This window comes from Phyllobates terribilis, unplaced genomic scaffold (assembly GCF_046119375.1).
Source record: "Phyllobates terribilis strain yellow unplaced genomic scaffold, ASM4611937v1 Scaffold_2__4_contigs__length_985480577, whole genome shotgun sequence".
In the NCBI taxonomy this organism is placed as follows: domain Eukaryota; kingdom Metazoa; phylum Chordata; class Amphibia; order Anura; family Dendrobatidae; genus Phyllobates; species Phyllobates terribilis.
This window is the reverse complement of record NW_027362762.1, coordinates 212,004,496-212,022,913: the sequence shown is the minus strand read 5'-3', so window position 1 is coordinate 212,022,913 and position 18,418 is coordinate 212,004,496. Positions and strand designations below refer to the sequence as shown.

Below are 18,418 nucleotides of genomic sequence, written 5' to 3'. Positions count from 1 at the left end.
AATGCCCTCTTGTTACCGTAATATCCCTCCTTTTGAACAAATCCCGGGCAAGGTCTCTATACTGTCCCCTAACATATTTGTACACATTTATTATGTCCCCCCTCAACCTTCTCTTTTCCAGGCTGAATAGTCCTAGTTTTGCCAACCTCTCTGGGTATTGCAGTCCCTCCATTCCCCTTATTAATTTTGTTGCCCTCCTTTGTACCTTTTCAAGCTCATTTATATCCTTTCTATATATTGGGGCCCATAACTGAGCACAGTATTCCAAGTGTGGTCTGACCAGTGCTTTGTACAGTGGAAGAACAATGTTCTCATCCTTTGCAGCTATACCTCTTCTGATACATCCCATTACCCTGTTTGCCCTTACAGCAGCGGCCTGACTTTGGGCACTCCAATTTAGTTTGCTATCAATCAAGATGCATAAGTCCTTCTCCATCTCTGAATTCCCCAATGATTTCCCATTCAGTGAGTACTGGTGACTTCCATTTTTCCTTCCCATATGTATGACCTTACATTTCTCCTCGTTAAACCTCATTTGCCATTTAATGCTCCACCTACCCAGCTTATCCAAATCCCTCTGTAGGTCTGCACTGTCCTCTTTTGTATTAATTGTTTTACATAACTTTGTGTCATCTGCAAATATTGATATTTTACTATTTATCCCGTTGACTGTCGTTAATAAAGATATTAAATAACATTGGGCCTAGTACAGACCCCTGTGGTACCCCACTAGTGACGCTTACCCATTCTGAGTATATTCCATTTATAACCACCCTCTGCCTTCTATCCTTTAGCCAGTTAGCTACCCACTTGCAGACATTTTCCCCCAGCCCCATCATTCTCATTTTGTATACCAACCTATTATGTGGCACGCTATCGAACGCTTTTGAGAAGTCGAGATACACGACATCCACTGGTTCCCCCTGATCTACTCGAGAGCTAACCTCCTCGTAGAAGTCAATCAGGTTTGTTTGGCAGGAGCGATTCCTCATGAATCCATGTTGGTTCGGGGTTAATAGATTATTAGCGTCAAGATGCTCCATGATTGCCTCATTAATAAAGCCTTCAAAAATTTTGCCCACAACGGACGTCAGACTCACCGGCCGATAGTTTCCGGTGTTACTTTTTGCTCCCTTTTTGAATATTGGCACTACATTCGCCTGTCGCCAATCAAGTGGTACAGACCCAGTCTCAACAGAGTCCTTAAATATAAGATATAACGGTCTGTCTATCACATTACTTAGTTCCCTTAGTACCCGTGGGTGTATGCCATCAGGTCCTGGTGATTTGTTTATTTTAATGTTACTGAGGCGTTTCTGTATCCCAGCTTGGGTTAGATTTGTCATACTTAGTGGAGGATTAAGCTTGTCACTTCTCATTTCGCCTGTTAGTTCTTTTTCCTTTGTGAAAGTTGACGAAAAAAATTTATTTAATAGATTAGCTTTATCCTCATCTTTCTCTATGATTTTGCCTTCATCACTTTTTATCGGTCCAATATTATTAGATTTAATCCTTTTACTATTTATATACGTAAAGAACAGTTTGGGATTTGATCTACTTTCCCTAGCAATACGTCTCTCTGTTTCCTCCTTTGCTATTTTTATTTGTTTTTTTGCAGGTTCTCGTTTTTTCCTTGTAACACATTAGTGCCTCCTTGCTGTTTTCCTGTTTTAATCTCTTGAATGCCTCTTTTTTGCTATTTAACGCCCCTTTTACGTTCTTATTCAACCATATTGGTTTCCTCTTATTTCTGGCCCTTTTATTCCCATACGGTATATACCTCTCACACTGAGTATTCAGAATTCTTTTGAAGGTTTCCCATTTACTATTCGTATTTCCTTGATTAAGAACTTTGTCCCAGTCTATAAGATGAAGGTTTTCTTTCAGCTGATCAAACTTCGCCCTCCTAAAGTTTAATGTTTTAGTTGTTCCCTTATTGATAACCCTACTGAAGGGCATTTTGAAATTGATAATATTATGATCGCTATTACCTAGGTGCCCCCCTATCTGTACCTCAGTTATTCTATCAGGCCTATTAGTCAATATTAAGTCCAACACGGCCTTCCCTCTCGTTGGTTCCTGCACTAGTTGGGAGAGATAATTATCCTTGATATTTGTCAAGAACCTTTTTCCTTTCTGAGATCTACAGGTTTCTGTTTCCCAGTCAATATCCGTGTAGTTGAAATCCCCCATTACAATCACTTCATTATGTTTTGCTACTTTGTCTATTTGTCCTAATAGCAGATTCTCATTCTCCTCTGTTATATTTGGTGGCTTATAGCAGACCCCCAGTAATATTTTATTATTATTATTTTTAGTTCCCTCTATCTCTACCCACATGGACTCGACCCCCTCTTCTCCCTCTCCTATATCTTCCCTTAGTCTGGGTTTTAGACATGACTTTACATATAAGCAGACTCCTCCGCCTTTCCCCTGTTTCCGGTCCCTTCTAAATAAACTATAATCTAATAAATTTACCGCTCAGTCGTAGCTATCGTCTAGCCAAGTCTCTGTTATACCTACGATGTCATACCTCTCCTCCGATATAAGCGCCTGCAGCTCATCCGCCTTATTGGTCAGGCTTCTTGCGTTGGTCAGCATGCAAGATAAAACTTTGGGGTTATTTAGCATCCTATTCTTCTCTAACGATCTAACTGTACTATCCCCACCCCCCTCTCCACCCTCATTATATTCACTTCTCCCCTTCCCCCTTGCTTGCCTCACATCCCACCTATTTCCTTGGTTTCCCCCCCCCGTCTCTAGTTTAAAAACTCCTCCAACCTATTAGCCATCTTCTTCCCCAGCACCGCTGCACCCTCCCCATTGAGGTGCAGCCCGTCCCTACGGTAGAGCCTGTAGCTGACAGCGAAGTCGGCCCAGTTCTCCATGAACCCAAACCCTTCTGCCTTGCACCAACTCTTTAGCCACTTATTCACCTCCCTAACCTCCCGTTGGCGCTCCTGTGTGGCTCGCGGGATTGGTAGTATTTCTGAGAAAACTACCTTGGAGGTCCTTGCCCTAAGCTTCCTACCTAGATCCCTGAAATCATTTTTAAGGACCCTCCATCTACCACTCACTTTGTCATTGGTGCCAATGTGGACCATGACCGCTGGGTCTTCGCCAGCCCCACCCAGTAACCTGTCAACCCGATCCGCGATGTGCCGGACTCGAGCGCCAGGGAGGCAGCACACCGTTCGGCGATCCCGGTCTTTGTGACAGATTGCCCTGTCTGTCCCCCTAATAATAGAGTCACCCACTACCAGGACCTGTCTAGCCTGCCCTACACTTCCCCCCTCCCCCTCATTACTGGAGCATACACTCCCCCGGCGGTCAGAGGATCTGTCGTGCTCCAATAATGCCGGTTCTGAACCAGCCTTCCTATACTTCTTCCCTCTATCCCTTCTAACTGTTACCCAGCTCCCTGCCTGTTCAGCCTGCGCTTCCCCACTAAGCTCCACCCCAAGTGTTGACCCATTGAGTGTCTGCTCGGTGAGCAGCAAACTCCGTTCAATGTTGTCGATGCTCCTCAGTACCTCTATCTGAGCACTTAGATCCAGGATTTGGGCTTCCAAGTGCACGATATGCTCACATCTCTCGCAGCAGTATGGATCCCTGAGCGGTAGCTCAGGGAATGCATACATTGCGCAAGATGTACACTGCACGGCTCCGGCCAACATGGACGTCATTCTAAATATGGGGATACAGTCAGTATATATGTACAAGTACAAAACACAATTATTTATATATAGGTGTATGGACGGGGATCAATTAGGGATGTGCAAGTGTATCGATTAGATATCGGCGCGGGATCAGTTAAGTATGGACGGGGGATCAATTAAGTATCAATTAAGTATGGACGGGGGATCAGCTGAGTGGGTCAGGTGGATTAATTAAGTATGGACGGTGTGTCAATTAACTATGGACTGGGATCAATAAGTATGGACTGGGGAAATAATTAATTGTGGACTAGGGAATCAATCAATTAATTATGGACAGGGGGTTTAATTAAATAGGATGGGGGGTAAAGCAAATAAATAGGTATGGACGGTGGGTCAATTAACTAAGGACTGGGGATCAATAAGTATCAATAATATCAATAAATATGGACTGGGGAAATAATTAGTTGTGGTCTGGGGAATCAATCAATTAATTATGGACAGGGGTTAATTAAATATGGTGGGGGTAAGGCAAATAGATAGGGACTGGGGATGAGTAAAAGTGGACAAGGGTAATCTATTAAATAGGACAAGGGGGATCAATCAATTATGGGCTGGGGGGGTCAATCATTTAAATGTGGTCAGGGGGATCACTTTAATATGGACGGGGGGTGGTCGGGGATCAATTAAATGAGGACGGGGGGGTCAATTTAATGTGGTCAGAGGGATCAGTTAAATATGGATGGGGGTGTTCAGGGGAATCAATTTAAATATGGACGGGGGTGATCAATTAAATATGGACGGGGGGTAATCAATTAAATATGGACTAGGGAATACAATACAATTACAATACAGATACAAATACAATACAGTACAGTACACACTTGGGTTCAGTAGGGCCGCTTATCGCGGCCTCCTGCCCCTCACTCACCTCCTCTAGGGACGCTGCACGCTATCACAGCGCGCTTGTCCCTCCGGTCGCCTCTTACCGGTCCTCCTGATCACCTCCTGGTCACCACCACCTGGCACCCTCCGCTGGCCGGCACTGCACGCTGCCACAGCGCTCTCTTGCGCTCGTCCCTCCGGTCGCCTCCTACTGGTCCTCCCGGTCCGCTCGGTCACCTCCGCCTGGCTCTCCTCCCTTCCCAGGAGCTCTCTCCACACACAGCACAACTCTTGCAGCACACGGCAGGCTCCGCCTCCACCACTTCCTGTCAGGCCTCCTCCCACTTCCTGTCAGTCAGTTGCCCATGTATTTGAATACTGCTCCCGGCAAGGTTGCATCTAGATTGGAGTTGATTTTTTGAGGCCCTCACACCAGCAACTACGATCTTGTCTCCTCAGCAGTGAAGTGTCTAAATCGGAGGTGATTTTTTGTGATCCTCATTTTAGCCACTCCGATCTAGACACTTCACTGCTGAGGAGACTAGATCGTTTTTTGCTGGAGTGAGGGCAATGTGCATCACTAACAAAGTAATGGGGGCAGTGTACATAGCAACAGGGACGTGACAGGTTCCCTTTAAAACATTCTCTCTCTCATTATTCTGGCATTTGGCAAATATTAAGAATTATGGTAATCCTAATTGACCTAAAACGCGAAAGCTTTACTCTGATTTCATGTCAGATATTGAGAAAAACCTGCAGATGTGTCTTTTTATATAGTGTATGTAAACTTCTGGTTTCAACTGTATATATACACATCTGAACTAACAGTCCTTCTAAGGACTAATCCAGCTGCATATATTACTGGTGATAGCAGGGTTAGGCAGGCAGAGTTTGTGGACACTGTATACAGCAGAATAGGGTCCATTGTACGTTCTGTCTGCTGCTGTTACAGATATCCATAGCCCTTGATATCAGGGCTGCCAGTTGTGTGTTGTTCAACCTATTCACACTTGGTCACTGACCAATACCACATCTATAAGGCCACTGCCCAAAACCGTGGTCATTAGACGTGATCAGATATTACTGCAGTAATAATCGTCATATTTTTTTGAGCGTGCCAAATATTACACTCCATTTAAAATGGGCAAGGCGCGTGGCAAGGGACGGGGGGTGAACATGATGCTGACGGTGCACGCAGAGGCCGAGGTCATGGGCAAGATGAAACTGTGCCTGCTGAGGGAGCACAACAAACACCCACATCATGTCGAACTACCTTCCTGTCCCAATTTCTAGGGGGCTGTGTGAAAAGGTTGTTGGTTGGATAGCAGATAATGCTTCTAGTCAGTTTTCCACCACCACCACCACCCTGTTTTCCACACGGTCCAGTCTCAGTAGCCGGGAATCAGGACCACATATTCCTCACCCTGATCCTCCTTCCTACCACCATGCCGAGTGCCCGGAGGCAAGTGATCCCACTTGGACACGCCGAAGAGTTGTTAACTTTTCCATTTATAGATTCAGGCCTAAATATTTGAGCAGCCACGGTCACACGAAGGCGATGGTAGGAAATTGCAATTATTGTCGCAAGAGATGGATGATGATGATGAGACACAATTGCCACCAGGTCAGGAGGAGGCCCATGGTGCACACGTGGAAGATAAGGTGGTAGACGATGAAGTCACTGACCCAACCTGGCAAGGTGACATGCACAGCAAGGAGAGCAGCACAGAGGGGGACGGAGGTGTAGCACCACAACAGGCAGGAACAAGCAGTGGGGTGGCCACAGACACAAGGCAGGCAACTGTTCCTGGAACACCAACACGCGGGAAGTTGCCAGGTCAACTCTTAGGTCTTCCAGAGTCTGGCTCTTTTTTAAAAACTGTCCAGATAACCCCAAAAAGGCAATTTGCAACATTTGCCATGCCAGCATCAGCAGGGGCAGCAAAACTACCAGCCTGACCACCAACAGCATGTTCAGGCACATGACAGCAAAGCACCCGACTAGTTGGGTCGAATGCTAGGGTCCAGAAACAGTGTCTGCGGGTGACACCACTGCCTGCTCCGCTGTTGTGTGTGCACGCTAATCCCCTATCCATGGCGCAGATGAAGATGCTTCCCGCCCCCATCTGTCATTGCACACTCGCAACCACCACCATCAGAAACCACATTCACGTCCTTCTCCCAGCACAACATTCAGTTGTCCCTACCCCAGTCCTTTGAACGCAAGTGCAAATATGCAGCCAACCACCCACAGTCCACAGAGCTAAGCTGCCACATTTCTAGACTGCTTGCAGTTGAAATGTTGCCTTTTAGGCTCGTGGAGAAGGAATCTTTCTGCAATCTGATTGCGGCGGCCATCCCTCGGTACTCGGTCTGCAGCAGCCACTATTTCTCCCGGCGTGCCGTCCCCGCCTTACACAAGCATGTGTCCCAGAACATTACCCGTTCCCTCAACAACGCAGTTACTGGGAAGATCCACCTAACCACGGACACGTGAACAATTGCTTGTGGACAGGGACGGTACATCTCGCTAACGGCACACTGGGTTAATATAGTGGAAGCCGGGACTCTGGGATGGAACATGTCCTCCCAACGCCGAGGATTGTGGGCCCTGGATCAGTCAGGGTTGCCCCTACATTCTACAGCTCCTGCGCCTCTTTCTCCTCTTCAGCCTCCATCTCCGAAATGACCACATCAGTCGGATGCTGGAAGCACTGCAGCACTGCCTCGGCCAAGCGGCAACATGCTGTGCTGAAGCTAATATGATTATGGGACAAACCTCACACCACTGCGAGTTATTGACAGCTGTAACAGAGCAGGCAGATCTGTGGCTGGCACCGCTGAACCTACAGCCAGGTATGGTCGTGTGTGACAATGGCCGAAACCTGGTAGCGGCTCTGAACCTTGGCAACCTCGCATACGTACCATGCCTGGCCCATGTGCTCAACCTAGTGGTTCAGTGGTTTCTCAAAACCTACCCGGATCTGCCTGAGCTGCTTGTCAAAGTACGCCGTGTGTCTGCCTATTTTAGAAAGTCACCTACAGCTTTCACCGCCCTCGCCGTGCTTCAGCAGCGTTTGCAGCGTCCAGCTCACTGACTGGTTTGCAATGTCACCACACGTTGGAAATCAACCTTGCATATGTTGGGAAGGATTTGTGAGCAGCAGAGGGCAGTTGTTGAGTACCAGCTTCAACACGCCATTGGTATTCAGGTCAGCCTCCACACATAAGAACTGATAAGTGGGCATGGATGTCAGACATCTGTACCATTCTCCAAATCTTTGAGGACTCCACCAAGATGGTGAGTGGCGATGACGCCATAATTATCATCACCATCCCGCTTCTATGTCTACTGAAACGCTCGCAGCTCACAATTAAAGAGAAGGTATTGCAGGTGGAGGACGATGAGATGGAGCAAGGAACTATGCAGGGTGATGCCACACAGCCCAGCCTCATCTCAAAGCGGATTGGGTGATAATGAGGAGGAGGAGGAACAGGAGCTGTTTTCCTGCGCTACAGACGGTACTACCCACACAACAGTCATACCCTTTGTTCAGCGTGGATGGCCTGAGAAGAGGGAGAACGAGGAGGAGGAGGATAAGGAGGAGAGCATGGACAGTGGTCCTCTTGGTCAGGACAGGGAAGTCTTGGCGGTTGGCAGTCTGGCACACATGGCTGACTTTATGTTCCACTGCCTACGCATTTTGGGCAACAGTAATTACTGGTTGGTCACACTTCTAGACCCACTCTACAAGGAAAACTTTCTGTTTCTCCTTCCCACGGCAGAAAGGTCTAATAAAATGGTGCAGAACCAGAAGGCCCTTGTTGAGGCATTATTAAAAAAATTCCCATCTGAAAACGCTGGCGGCAGAGGTCACAGTTTGTTGGACAACCAAGGAGTACAGGCGAGAGAGGCACAAATACGATGCAGCAGAGGCAGGGGAACACTGTCAAAGGTGTGGGACAGTTTTCTCAGACCCTCCCAGTGACCAGGTCGTGATGCGCTATGACAAGGAGGGAAAAGTTTTGGAAGATGCTGAAGGAATACCTTGCTGACCGTACCAATGTCCTCCGTGATTCCTCTGTGCCTTATAACTATTGAGTATCCAAGCTGGACACGTGGCATGAACTGGCTCTCTACGCCTTGGAGGTCCTGGCCTGCCCTGCCGCTAGCGTTTTGTCAGAGCGAGTTTTTAGTGCTACCGGGGGTATAACAACTGATAGGCGCATCCGCATGTCAACTGAAAATACTGACAGGCTGACTCTTATAAAAATGAACAAGGGCTGGATTGGGCCAGACTTCTCAACACCACCAAATGATAGCAGCGTAACATAAACTCAAATCCAGTGTTTTTTCTTGGGAGGTGTATTCCCATGCACCTTTTCACACCCACACATGGGTATACGCTTCCTGATTTTGGCTAGTTGCTCTTGTCCTCCTCCTTCTCCTCCGGATGATAGCAGCGGAACATAAAGTCAAATCCAGTGGTTTTTTTTTGGGGCGGGGGGTCTATTCCCATTCACCTCTTCACACCCAGGAATGGGTATACGCGCCCTGATTTCGTCTATTTTCTGTTTTTCTCCTCCTTTTCCTTCTCCTCATCCTCCACCACCATATCACCAGGGTGACCGTGATGCAACACCCACATAATTTTTTTAAGGGTGTTTATGATGCCCGTAGGAATTTTTTTCAGAGGCCTACTTCTAATATTCTGTATGTTGCACAATATGTTCATGTATACCCCCCAGGGGTAAATGTTTTTTAGCCCATGAATTTAGTGCATGGGCATTGCCAGTATAGGAGACGCACTCCTTAACAATGGTAACAATTTTTTAAAAGAGGACCTCCTCTATGTCTCTTAAAAGGAGTATTGGGGTGCATCCAATTTTTTTCCAGCCCTTGCAGTCACTGCATGGTCATTACCACTATAGGAGACCCACTCCTTAATAATGGGTGCAATTTTTTTTAATGAGGACCTCCTCTACGTCTCTTCAAAGGGGTATTGGAGAGTGTCCAATTTTTTGGCAGCCCTTGCAGTCACTGCATGGGCATTTCCACTATAAGAGACCTACTCCTTAATAATGGGAATTTTTTTTTTAATGAGGACCTCTTATACATCTCTTCAAAGGGGTATTGGCAGCCCTTGCAGTCACTGCATACACAGTAACACATCTTAATAATGGGAACAACAAAGCATGGCCGGCTGATGGCCCTCTAACAATAGTGAGGGACGACTGCTGGTCCTCTAACAATAGTAAGGGCCGCATGATGGCCTCGTAGAAATAGGCTTTGTGACTTTCACAGTCCCACCTTCATAAATTAAACAGGATGTGTCTGATCATGTCTCACACACCACATGGCCAGATAAAGTAGTAAAGTACATTTACCGGTGAATTAATTTTTCACCGTTGAAAGCAATGGAAAAGTGCAAAAATGCATCAAAAATGCTACTTGTGAACATAGCCCAAGGTGTGGAGGAGCAATTTTGTTTTTGGTTATTTATTTTGCCTTATATGCAAGTCATTACCCTGAAAAGAATGTTCCTTAACATATTTCCCAGGAAGATTCATTTTGACTTCATTTTTGTATGTTTTATTGTGAGTCTGTAAAAGTGGCTTAATACTCTGACAACATTGTTGACAGCAGTGACCTGGGAGTCAGAGATGCTTCCAGGGGTCTTGCCCATGCTGTTCCCATATCATTTTAGCACTGTTTCCATCGATTTGGCCCCCTCCAGACCTCCGGGACTACTTACATTGGGCTCATTGCTCGGGTCGAGCATTACGATTTGCTCGACCCGAGCAACAAGCACCCGAGCATTTTAGTGCTCGCTCTTCACTAGTCCTTATATGGGCATTTGTGACATGAAAACTAGGGTAAGGGGAGAATGTTTAAATTGGTTCGTGAGCTACAATGGCCCGGCAACCATTTAATTTTTTTGTGTACATAGAGTTTTCGGCCCAGATTCATCAAGATTGGCATGAACATCGCAGTGGCATGCTGGAGTCAGATGCTCCTGATTCATTAAGAGGCACACCCCACTTAATGAATCAGTAGTGTCTCTAAGTAGCGTGCATTTCTATGTGCCTCACCCAAAATCTTACTCCAGTCATAGACATAATTCATTATGTACACCACAGCTTATCTTGAATTAGATGAGCCGTGGCATTATGACCTGTTCCATTTTGGTGGATTTGGGCAAAACTGAATGTATAAATGCCAAAAGTCTGAAAATGTGGTGACTTTTGAAAGCGATTTTCCTCAGAATTGTGACGTAATCAGTTTTATGAATCTATAAAAAGCTGAACAACTTTTCAAATACATATATAATGTTTTATTAGAAAAACTGACCCATATATTGTACTGATTCTGAATTATAGCATGGTTGGTAGTCCAGAGCAGCATTAAAGGCATTGTCCATTTTAAAACCTAATTTTTCCATTGAGTTACATACCTATAAAATAACAAATATGCTGTTATTGACTCTCCCCGGATCCCGCTCTGTCTCTCCGTTGCTGCGCTGATCTTTGTTGACAGGCTGCAACAGTGATGTCACAACTACAGCCTATGTGATCAATGCAGTCAATTACTAGGCTCATCTGTTTGAGCCATCTGCAATGATGTGCACTCTAGACTTGATGTCACCACTGCAGCCTGTCAATGAAGACTATAGCAGCGACGGAGAGGCAGTGCTGGACTTAGGGAGGGTGGGTAGCAGCTGTGATTATTATTTATAGGTCAATAACCCTTTGAAAATAATATTTTAAAATAGGCAGCCCCTTTAAGTCAATTGTGCTTGCTTTACACTTGTAATCTCCAAACATGCCACCCTGGCATGTTGTCCGCACAGAGAATGCTCTTCTAATTTGTATGCTGGAAAGTGTAGTATGCACACCAGGCACTATATTCTGTGATATTATTCATACCAATACGCTATGTTATCTGACAGATTCTAATTTTATTTCTTTATCCTCAGAGGTCAAGATGTAGACAATGTGAACTTACCGTATATACCGGAGTATAAGCCGACTTTTTCAGCCCATTTTTTAGGCTGAAAAAGCCCCCCCTCGGCTTATACTCGGGTATATACTTTATTATTATTATATATTATTATTATTGTATATACATTCAGGAGGTGGATAGGGGTGGGGGGTTGCAGAGGCGGAGGAGCAGGGCACACGCAGTAGCCCCTGCTGCAGCTACCACGTGTGCCCGCTGCTAAAGTAAAATTAATATTCACCCTTCTCCACGCCCATGGGAGTGGAGATGAGTGAATATTCATTTCTTTAATAGCGTGCACACAGTGTCAGCAGCACCGCAGCTTTAGTAGTGGGCACAGAGGATCGCTGAGCAGCAGCGGGAGCTGCGGCGCTGCTGACACTGTGCGCACGCTGTTAATGAAAAGGGATATTCACTCCTCTCCACTACCATAGTCCCGGCGTGGAGAGGAGTAAATATCCCAGCAGCTCACCTCGGCGTCTGAGAGCACACGGCAGTGACGTCATGCGCTGCTCAGATGCGGAGGTGAGCTGCTGGCAGAACAGGAGCAGCGCTGGAGTAGAGGGAAGGAAGGTGAATAGAAGTGTTTATTTTTTTAAATGTGTGCAATGATGGGGAGCCATGCATACCAGGATTGGAATGAGGGGTGCCATGCATACCAGGATTGGAGGATGAGGGGGCCATGCATACCAGGATTGGAATGAGGGGTGCCATGCATACCAGGATTGGGATGAGGAGTGCCATGCATACCAGGATTGGGATGAGGGGTACGATGCATACCAGGATTGGGGATGATGGGGCCATGCATACCAGGATTGGGGATGAAGGGTGCCATGCATAACAGGATTGGGATGAGGAGTGCCATGCATACCAGGATTGGGATGAGGGGTGCCATTCATACCAGGATTGGGATGAGGTGGGCCATGCATATCAGGATTGGGGATGATGGGGCGATGCATACCAGGATTGGAATGAGGGGTGCCATGCATACTAGGATTGGGGATGAGGGGGCCATGCATGCCAGGATTGGGGATGAGGGGGCCATGCATACCAGGATTGGGATGAGGGGTGCCATGCATACCAGGATTGGGATGAGAGGTACCATGCATACCAGAATTGGGGGATGAGGGGGCCATGCATACCAGGATTGGAATGAGGGGTGCCATGCATACCAGGTTTGGGATGAGGAGTGCCATGCATACAAGGATTGGGATGAGGGGTAACATGCATACCAGAATTGGGGATGATGGGGCCATGCATACCAGGTTGAGGGATGAGGTGGCCATGCATACCAGGATTGGAGATGAGGTGGCCATGCATACCAGGATTGGAGATGAGGTGGCCATGCATACCAGGATTGGGGATGAAGGGAGCCATGCATACCAGGATTGGGGATGAGGGGTGCCATGCATACCAGGATTGGGATGAGGGGTGCCATGCATACCAGGATTGGGATGAGGGGTGCCATGCATACCAGGATAGGGATGAGGGGTGCCATGCATACCAGGATTGGGATGAGGTGTGCCATGCATACCAGGATTGGGATGGGGGGTGCCATGCATACCAGGATTGGAATGAAGGGTGCCATGCATACCAGGATTGGGGATGATGGGGCCATGCATACAAGGATTGGGGATGAGGGGGCCATGCATACCAGGATTGGTGATGAGTGGGCAATAATTACCAGGATGGGGAAATTTACCAGTATCTCCTGCATTTCCCACCCTAGGCTTACACTCGAGTCAATAAGTTTTCCCAGTTTTTTTGTGGTAAAATTAGGTGCCTCGGCTTATATTCGGGTCGGCTTATACTCGAGTATATACTGTAAATATATATCTATATTTGTATAGATTTAGATTTCTTCGACAGTGGCTCAAGTTATAAAGAAACTTATACTATGCAGTGGTGTCTTTTTTGGTTCTCCAAATAATATATATTAATAATATATAATATATTATAATAATAATATATGTATTATAATATATGTGCATATATATTTATATATATATATATATATATATATATATACAAATATATATATATATGTATATATTCTTCATAATAATAATAATATTAATAATAATATTATTGGATTGTCTGGCATTGTGTAACACTGTGTAATAAGAATATTATTATATATTACCTGAAAGTGGCCACATGGTTCTTCGCAAGGAAAAAGCCCAACAGAAATAATAATAATAAATAGGTCTTCATTTCCAGCAAGATGTGAATACGTTTACAGTCTGAAGCCCTATTGCTGGTAGATCACAATCACCCTCCAGTTCAGGACTGTAGGGTGTTTACACTTCAGTTAAACTTTAAAGCTCAGTGTCCACATTGCTACACTAGTCATTTATTTTAGAAGACCTGCCTTTTCATGTTATTGCTTCAGCATAGCAAAACTGATGAAGCTTGTAAGTAGAGACCACCACTGATTTTCAGAATAAATCACTCTTTACCCCTTCGCGTTGATTTACCATTTTTTGTGGTTTCGTTTTTTCCTCACCTTCTTCCAAGAGCCATATTTTTTTATTTTTCCATCAATGTAGCTATATTGGAACCATCTTGTAATTGTTTTCGTGTTTTATTTTTACAGCGTTCACTCTGCAGTAAAAATGACATAGCAGCAGAGCCAGCCGGGCTGTAACTGAAAATAAATCCCAACATAAAGGCCAACATCAATATTACCACCATACGGTGACATATAGTGGTAGTTACCATTCCTGGTGACCATATAAGAGATTACAGTACAGTTACAGTGGGTACGGAAAGTATTCAGACCCCTTTAAATTTTTCACTCTTTGTTTCATTGCAGCCATTTGGTAAATTCTAAAAAGTTCATTTTTTTTCTCATTAAAGTACACTCTGCACCCCATCTTGACTGAAAAAAAAACAGAAATTCAGAAACTTTTGCAAATTTATTAAAAAAGAAAAACTGAAATATCACATGGTCATAAGTATTTAGACCCTTTTCTCAGACTTTCATATTTAAGTCACATGCTGTCCATTTCCTTGTGCTCCTACTTGAGATGGTTCTACTCCTTCATTGGAGTCCAGCTGTGTTTAATTAAACTGATAGGACTTGATTTGGAAAGGCACACACCTGTCTATATAAGACCTCACAGCGCATGTCAGACCAAATGAGATTCATGAGCTCAAAGGAACTGCAAAAGGAGATCAGAGACAGAATTGTGGCAAGGCACAGATCTGGCCAAGGTTACAAAAGAATTTCTGCATTACTCAAGGTTCCTAAGAGCACAGTGGCCTCCATAATCCTTAAATGGAAGAAGTTTGGGACCACCAGAAGTCTTCCTAGACCTGGCCGTCCAGCCAAACTGAGCAATCGTGGGAGAAGAGCCTTGGTGAGAGAGGTAAAGAAGAACCCCAAGTTCACTGTGGCTGAGCTCCAGAGATGCAGCAGGGAGATAGGAGAAAGTTCCACAAAGTCAACTATCACTGCAGCCCTCCACCAGTCGGTCCTTTATGGCAGAGTGGCCCAACGGAAGCCTCTCCCCAGTGCAAGACATATGAAAGCCCGCATAGAGTTTGCTCAAAAACACATGAAGGACTCCCAGACTATGAGAAATAAGATTCTCTGGTCTGATGAGACGAAGATAGAACTTTTTGGTGACAATTCTAAGCGATATGTGTGGAGAAAACCAGGCACTGCTCATCACCTGCCCAATACAATCCCAACAGTGAAACATGGTGGTGGCAACATCATGCTATGGGGGTGTTTTTCAGCTGCAGGGACAGGACGACTGGTTGCAATTGAAGGAAACATGAATGCGGCCAATTACAGAGATATCCTGGATGAAAACCTCTTCCAGAGTGCTCTGGACCTCAGACTTGGCTGAAATTTCACCTTCCTAAAATACAATGACCCTAAGCACACAGCTAAAATAACAAAGGAATGACTTCAGAACAAATCTGTGACCATTCTTGACTGGCCCAGCCAGAGCCCTGACCTAAACCCAATTGAGCATCTCTGGAGAGACCTGAAAATGGCTGTCCACCAATGTTCACCATCCAACCTGACGGAACTGGAGAGGATCTGCAAGGAAGAATGGCAGAGGATCCCCAAATCCAGGTGTGAAAAATTTGTTGCATCACTCCCAAGAAGACTCATGGCTGTACTAGCTCAAAAGGGTGCTTCAACTCAATGCTGAGCAAAGGGTTTGAATACTTATGACCATGTGATATTTCAGTTTTTCTGTTTTAATAAATTTTCCAAAATTTTTACATTTTTGGTTTTTTTTTCAGTCAAGATGGGATGCAGAGTGTACATTAATGAGAAAAAAATGAACTTTTTAGAATTTACCAAATCGCTGCAATGAAACATAGAGTGAAAAATTGAAAGGCTTCTGAATACTTTCCGTACCCACTGTATATATAGTGACTTACATCTGACGTTCTTTTCTGTTGTTCACTGTTCCCGTCTTTTCCATCTGACCTAGACCGACATAACTTCTTCCAGCCACGAATCGTCTGTAGAGATTACAAAAATGACACATTTGACTTCTCACATTTCCAGCCCCATTCCCATAAATTCCCATCCTGCACAAACTCCTTATCCTAATGATACCCCAATGCTGAGCTGCTGCTGCCATATGTGTTCTATTACTGCACCTGCTGTTTGGCACAATTAGGCCGGGGTTACAGGACCGTCAATTCTGTCGTACGAGAGAATCAGGCTGAATTATGCAAATGGTATTAACTAATCATAGGCTAAATAATTGCAAGTCAAATTTATGTACGAGGTAGCCAAGATGATTGTCTAAAAATGATGGTAGTCTCATGTTCGAAGCAGTAGTGGATGGTGAGATATGGAGCCTGAAAGTCAAAAGCTCAAAACATTGTTACTCTTTTGCTCGTCAGTGTACAAAATGATGTCCCCACAGCACCTCTATACACAGTGTAATGCGCCCACAGCTCACCTATACACAGTATTGTGGCCCCTCAGTTCCCTTATATACAGTATAATGGGCCCACAGCTCCCCTATACATAGTATGATGTCCCCACTGTTCCCCCAAAACACAGTATAGTGATCCCCACAGTAGTCACTTTATGAGGGCCCCTCACAGTAGTCCCCATATGGTATGATGACCCCCACACTAGGCACCAAACTGCATAATGGCCTCCACATTAGCTTGCATGCTGTATAACGGCCCCCACTCTTTATGAGGGCACCCCACTGTAGTCCCTACAATGTATGAGGGGCCCACACACTGTATGAGGGTCCCCCATAGTAACCTCCACTTTATGAGGTCCACTTGCAGTAGTCCCTACACTGTATGAAGGTCCCCCATACTGTATGATGTCCCTACACAAAATAAAAAAACATTATGTACTCACCTAATATAAGATCCTGACAAGTCCACGGGTAAAGTGAGGGCGGACCAACGCTTTGATGACAGCACGCACAAGATAGAGAGCGGTAATGCATGGAGATCATGTCTCTCTGCTCTACCACAGACCTTAACTATATCAGAGTGCTGCACACGCTGATACAGTTAAGAGTGGTGATAGCTCAGGGTGGGCCCCTCTTAGCAAGGGGCTTAAAGGGGTTGTCCGGTCAAAAGTGATGTCTACAGTCACTCTGTGTGACTGCAGACTTATGAATCCCCCCAGGGCAGGCACTATGCACTGCGGGGATTCGCCGATATGAGACCCGGTAACAGAGGGTATGTATGCGTTTTACATAACCCCGGCCAGTGGGCGTGACCTTGCTCCCCATACACGTGTATTGAGCGAGGCCACGCCTTCTAGTCGGATGCACACAAGTGTATGGAGCGAGGCGGCACTGAATGTAATGTATACATAGCCTCCGGTCCCAGGTCTCATACCGGCAAATCTCCGCAGCACACACTGCCTGCTCTGGGGGGATTCATAAGTCAGCAGTCACCCAGAGTCATTTTTGACAGCACAACCCCTTTAAGGTGACCACGCACTTTGCTCCCCTGGTAGCCACACTACTGCCTGGCAGCATGATTCTACTGCTTAGTACAATTACGGTGGTACCCAACTTGTATATCTTTCTATATTTCAATGGTAAAAGAATATTCTGAAATTTGTAAATTTGCCTGAGACACGTACAGTCATGGTCAAAAGTGTTGGCACCCTTGAAATTGTTCCAGAAAATAAAGTATTTCTCCAAGAACATTATTGCAATTACACATTTTTTGTTATACACATGTTTATTTCCTTTATGTATATTGGAACAACACAAAAAAAACAGAGGAATAAAAGGCAAATTGGACATAATTTCACACAAAACCCCAAAAATGGGCCGAGCAAAATTGTTGGTGGCACCCTCTACTTAATATTTGGTTGCACGCCCTTTGGAATAAATAACTGCAATCAATAATTTCCTATAACTGTCAACAATCTTCTTACACCTCTCAACTGGAATTTTGGACCACACTTCTTTTACAAACGGCTCCAGGTCTCTCATATTTGAAGGTGCCATCTCCAACAGTAATTTTAAGATCTCTCCACATGTGTTCAATGTGAAATTATAAAGAGTAAACTTCAGGGGATTTTTTGGTGTCCTTCTCTTTACTTTTTATCTTATTTTGTTCTAATTTATTTTGAGACAAATTATCATTGCGGCGTATGATGTATGTTAAAACTGGAGCAATTCCTTTTGCTGTCCGTTTTGAAAAAGTGACTAGAAAAAGCAAACCATAGAAATCTCGTGCCACATTTGCTAAAACTCTAAATTTACCATGGAAGCCCGAGCTAAAAGTGGATTTACGTGTTCCGCAAAAATTCATGAGTTTTAAGCACTAGGTTTCTGGCCTAAACTGAATGGAGAATTCCCCTGTATACATACCTATGTTTATAATGCATATGTCAACGTTACAGCTGTGGCAC

General features: G+C 45.1%; 1 protein-coding gene across 1 annotated transcript in view; it reads right to left on the bottom strand.

The window, feature by feature from the left end:
• Positions 1 to 13,867, bottom strand: part of CPB2 (carboxypeptidase B2) — an 85,015-nt gene extending 71,148 nt beyond the window's left edge. The window contains exon 1 of the mRNA XM_073663841.1: positions 13,685 to 13,867. Within this exon, the coding sequence (XP_073519942.1) occupies positions 13,685 to 13,755 (71 nt within the window). The 5' untranslated portion in view covers positions 13,756 to 13,867. The remainder of the gene's footprint in view (positions 1 to 13,684) is intronic.
• Positions 13,868 to 18,418: the final 4,551 nt, after the last annotated feature.